Source organism: Bactrocera latifrons, unplaced genomic scaffold (assembly GCF_001853355.1).
Source record: "Bactrocera latifrons isolate USDA-ARS-PBARC rearing strain unplaced genomic scaffold, ASM185335v1 scaffold_534, whole genome shotgun sequence".
NCBI lineage: Eukaryota > Metazoa > Arthropoda > Insecta > Diptera > Tephritidae > Bactrocera > Bactrocera latifrons.
Window position 1 is genome coordinate 106,537 of NW_017537195.1, and position 5,827 is coordinate 112,363.

The 5,827-nt window shown below is 31.0% G+C and overlaps 1 protein-coding gene across 2 annotated transcripts; it reads right to left on the reverse strand.

Annotated features, from left to right (window-relative positions):
- Positions 1–914: 914 nt before the first annotated feature.
- Positions 915–5,201, reverse strand: LOC108974169 (eukaryotic initiation factor 4A). 2 transcript variants are annotated; one of them, XM_018941861.1, is made up of 5 exons: positions 5,097–5,201; positions 3,935–4,161; positions 1,720–2,333; positions 1,428–1,651; positions 915–1,363 (listed from the first exon to the last, which is right to left on the reverse strand). In XM_018941861.1, coding segments are annotated over exons 1-5 (1,212 nt in total). In that variant the 5' UTR covers positions 5,099–5,201; the 3' UTR covers positions 915–1,218. The 2 variants fall into 2 exon arrangements, with proteins under 2 accessions (XP_018797406.1, XP_018797407.1); XM_018941862.1 differs by lacking the exon at positions 5,097–5,201 and adding an exon at positions 4,224–4,326.
- Positions 5,202–5,827: the final 626 nt, after the last annotated feature.

Sequence of the window (5,827 nt, forward strand, 5' to 3'; positions counted from 1 at the left end):
TGCTGTACCTATAACCTTAGATATTTTAAATAGAACTTTGTCGTTTTTTTATATTTTGTAAGCAACTCAAACACGAAAAAATCAATTTTACATAAATTTCGTAAATATTATGAAATAAAGTCAACATATATTTATTTGTGTTGCCCTTGTGACTATGTTATAGAAAATTTATATTTGTTATCGACATATGTATTTTCATTCAAATTTAAATAGATCTCTAAATAATGAAATGTAAGAGCTGATTAGACCTGTTCGTTTTCAATTGAGATTTTTGTGACTGTTACGTGCTGAATTGCAAAATCGCCTCAAGTGACGAAAATTGTACCTAATTTAAGATCTCAATTTTACAGACTCGAGACTTTATTGCAATACAGAATTCCGGTTGTTGTAGTGATGTAGCAGCAGAATTATGCTGAGTTGACAGTCCTTAGCCGGATAAAAATCAGCGATCGTTCCGGTAACGTAGACTTGACCGTCGTGGGAACAGAATTACAAAATTAATTTTTGCTTGCTAGAACAGACGCGTAGAACCAAATTAGTGAAGTGTTAGTGGATGTAAAATTTCAAAAATATATGTGCAAAATTTATTATAAATCGCATTTTACTTAACTTTATATATTTCTATATAACTTTCCTTATCCATAAATATCCTTTTTAACCCCGAAAGCGGGTATGCTATTGTAAATCCCAGCCATTAATTATTAATTTTCTTCGTAATAACTAAATTGTTTAGTTTTTACTTAAAAATTGTTCAGCTGTTTAATTGTCAAATCTTCATTTTTACGAGTTAATACAAGCCCCAGCTCAATCCGTTATTAATTGAACAGTCACCTATTTTACATAATTAAAAGTTTAGTAAATATGTGACAAAATATAATTTTGAATCCAGCTTTTTAATGAAAACAAAAACACGATTACTTCCTGCACTGTCTTTGCTGTGGCCCAGTTAGTTTATTACTGTAGTATAATTATTATAGTTGTTGCTTTTTGTTATTTAATAAATGTATATCAATATTCTAGAAAAGAGCTGAAACAACATAATCTTACTTTTGATGTTGTAGTTCTTGTAGTTGTTCATTGTATAATGTATATACTTTTTATTTTGGAGAATAAGATGCATCGGCACCCACTTGTAAGATGTTATATAATCTGATTTACACCTATTATTGTTGATGTTTTTATACACTGCTTTAATTGAGGCTTCTTGACTTTAGAGATTTAAATTAGATCAGCAATATTGGCAGGCATTTCCTCAATAGTGGTGTGGTAGAACTGTTCTATGTCTTTAAGAATTCTTCTATCCTCGTCCGTAATAAAATTTATTGCAACTCCTTTGCGACCAAAACGTCCACCACGACCAATTCTTTAATAAAAAATAAAACAAAAATATAATTTTATATTAAAAAATATATATAGTACATTGTTACCTATGAATGTAATTTTCTCTATTGGATGGCAAGTCATAGTTGATGACTAGCGAAACTTGTTGCACATCAATACCACGTGCGAGCAAATCAGTTGTAATAAGAACACGTGAAGAACCCGAACGGAATTGCTTCATAATCACTTCACGATCACGTTGCTCCATATCACCATGCATGGCAGATACAGTAAAGTTATGATTTGTCATTTCTTGGGTCAACTGATCCACCTGCCAATTCAATATATTATTAAACCATCTAAAAAAAAACATCATATCCTTATGTAATATTTAATTACCTTGCGCCTTGTATTACAGAAAATTACAGATTGAGTAATGGATAGCGTATCATACAAATCACACAGTGTACCAAGCTTCCAGTTTTCTTGCTTCACATTAACGTAAAATTGTTTGATACCTTCTAATGTAAGCTCCTCTTTCTTCACTAAAATGCTTACTGGATCTCGCATAAAACAGCGGCTAACTTCAAGAACATCAGGCGGCATAGTGGCAGATAATAAAATAACTTGAACGTCTGGAGGAAGCATTTTAAAAACATCTTGTATTTGATCTTTAAAACCACGTGATAGCATCTCATCAGCTTCATCCAATACGAACAATTTAATATTGTGGGTCCGAAGCACTTTTCGGTTAATCATATCTTGCACACGACCAGGCGTACCAACAACAACATGACATCCAGATTCCAGGTTTCTGGCATCCTCACGCACATTAGTTCCACCGATGCAAGCATGCGAATGTACTTTCATGTATTCACCAAGTGCCATAACAACACGTTGAATTTGAGTTGCCAACTCTCTAGTTGGGGCCAAAATCAACGCCTGACAGTCACGGATGGACATATCGATTTGTTGCAAGATAGCAATTGAAAACGTTGCAGTTTTTCCCGTTCCTTAAAAAATTACAAATTATTTTAAAGAACCGGTAAATAATAGCTTGGGAATTAACTTTCGTGACTACTAATATTGACATTATCTGCACCTAACAAACTCAGCACCTTGGTAAATTTTAGAATAGCATCCCCCGTTTTCGGGGTTAAGATGGGTATGTTCGGATATAGGAGGTCCTCCAGATCAAGGAAATATATACATATAGTTGCCGCTGACTTATGGTTTTTCAGATATTTGCATTTAATTTTCAAAAATTCAACTACTTAAAACGTGTTTCTCCAATTTATAATGAATTTTATACGTAAATTTTTAACTTTTATATCCACTAACACTTTACTAATTCGTTTCTAATCAATTATTTTATATCATATAGTGCAAAAAAGACTTTTATTCAGTATTTAACTTTTGTTAAATTATTTTTGTTCACACAATAACAAAAGGGTTTCATTCTAACTAATAATCAATGTTACCTTACTTGCATATTTCACAGAAGAAAAGAAATAAAGAAAACAAATAATACCAAAATGACAGGAAATATATAACACATTAGTTTTCCATATAGAATTCCTTTCTGCATTGGCATCTTTATTTACAACAAATATTTAAAAAATTAATATACAGAAACGTTATAGTGAAGTGTTAGTAAGTGAAAAGTGGATAATATAAGTGAAAAAGTTATTCACAATATACATATTATCAATGTAAAAGTTGTCAATTTTTCAATTTTAAACGCAAATATCTTTGAAACTATAAGTCAGCGGCAATTATATATATATATTTTCGTGACCTGGAGAACGTCACCTTTCCAGTGATACCCATTTTATCCCAGAAATCCGGGGATAGAATAGCATACCCCGCATTTTAAAGTCCATTTTTTTAACTTTAAATGCAAGCATCTCAAAAAACATAAGTCACCAACAACTATATATATATATTCTTGATCTGGAGGTCCGCCTCCATCCGTACATACCCATTTTAACCCCGAAATCGGGAGATGCTATTCTAAATCGCAGCCCAACACTTTGCTAATTTGGCAAGATTCACAATTTAACAAAATTTTTCCCTTCTGTAATAAGGTCGCACGAATTACTTATGGAATTTTCGAGATTAATTTTCATGGAGTGATTATTATTATTCATTTATGGACAAGCAATTTGACATAAACTGGTTTCACAAGATAACCAGAAAAATTTATGATGATATGTCTGCCTAAAACTTATTTAATCACGGCTACACAAAAACAATTATTAATTATTTTAAATAAAAAAAGTAAATTGTCTAATTATTTTGCTATGCAGTTACTCAATATATTTATGAAAACATATTCATATTTCAAAATAAATTTACCACACCATTATTATTTATCATATTGATTTTCTCAAGGATAACGAAGATCACTAAACGAAAGTACTTCTCAAGTAACCGTTTAAGAAATATTTTTTTTTACCAAAAGCCATAAAACGACTTCCTCAAATACTGTATCTGATTTTTTTTAATTATCACACTAATATTACCGACAAAATACGTATCTTAAGCTGCAAAATATAAGATAGGCAAAGGTAGTACAGTTTTTGCAACAATTTGCGTCTGTAATAATACATACCAGATTGGGCCTGAGCAATCACGTCACGACCTTTAACACAAGGAATAATGGCGCGTTGCTGAATAGCTGAAGGTTTCTCAAAACCGTAGCCATAAATCCCCCTTAAAAGCTCTTCACGTAAATTCATGTCATCGAAGTTGTCGTATACTTCATGCCAAGTTGACTCAATGACACCTTCCGGATCCATACCACTGGGACCTTCATGAGCTATATCACTTCGATCATCCCTATATAATAAATATACAATTATTTATATAAAAAAATAATAATTGTTGTTTTTTATTAGTACATTTTAACTGAGTTTTCCAAAGTACGAGAAGTATATAGTAAATTACGTTACTACAAAAATATCAAGAATGAAATTGCAATGTAGCAAACACGCACACCTAGTTACTAATGCCAAATGCCAACTAAACTTTCATTTTGAAGCCCTGCAGGAACTATTACCAGGTAGTCGGTTTAACAATGTTGTCTACCTTTATTTGTCAATTGTTACTATCTGCCATTTTGTTTTGTGCCTCTGTATACTCAAAATACAAGCCATTTAACACTTTGGTATTGTTCTTGCTGGGTGTTCGAATATATGCGATGTTAAATACAGGGTTGCAAAGAATGAATATACTAGGTTAGAAGTACAACGGCAGTTATACATATGTGTAAAAGAGCAATCGCATGGAGAAAACTGATAAACATATTCTTTGATGAATGCTCTATTTATAATTTTTCGTTTAAAGAAAATAATTAACTTCAGATGTCTAAAATTTTATATTTCAATTAAATAAAAATATCATGTTAGAATATTTACTGAAGTGAGAATTTCTTCATATATATAGATAAATCAATGCTCAATATGCATATGGATACATTCTGATCGACCTGATATATATAAAAGATATGATCTGCGCTGACTTTAATTTGCCGACATCAATAATTATTCACTTCGGAAGTTTTCTTCTTCTTGTATCGAATTTTAAGGTTTTCTTTACGCTACTCTTCCTACAAACACTATCAATACGCAAAACACCAACACGGCAACCAATTATTAAACATTATATGTCCAATTTTACTTGAAAATGAGTGATTTTTATTTAATCATAGCAATGAAAACTATTTGGCTACACAACACAATATTTTTATAATTATTAATCAATTTTATACTAACATTTTCTGAAATTAGTTTGGCACTTTTTACACACGTGCTGAATGTGCTTCGTTAAAACCAAGCGAAAGGCTCCATCTTGCCGAATTCTGAGTCATTTGCCAATCGAAAAGTTCGTTCAGTTATACCTGTTATACGGTTGGCAATGATGAATTCAACGAAGTACACATATTCTATTACTACTAAAAATCAGAACGACTTTAATTTCGGGATTCTCTAATCTTTATTTGAGACATTTTGTGGTAAAATTTCAATTTGTGACCAGTTACTCTCCCCTAAAAAGTCTCTAGCTTTATAGCGGGATTCTGTAAGCAGTCTCTAATCTCTATTTGAGACATTTTGTGGTAAAATCTCAATTTGTGACTAGTTACTATTCACTAAACAGTCTCTAGCTTTAGACTCAAAATATTGTCTCAAATTTGAGACCTGGTAGTTAGCAAGTCACAAAACCAAAAAGAACTCTTGTCTGCCATTTTGAATATACTCAATAGAGATCATCATAGATATTAATCGATTGTCATTTTTTTTATATTTTGTTAGCAACTCAAACACGAAAAGTTAAAAATAAATCAATTTTACAAAAATTTCGAAAATATTATGAAACAAAGTGAACATATATTTTTATTTTTATTGATAATTATGTTTTTTGACTATTTTATAGAAAATTTAATTATTGTTATCGACATATTAATTTTCATTCAAGTTTAAAAGCATCTCTGAATTATTAAATGTAA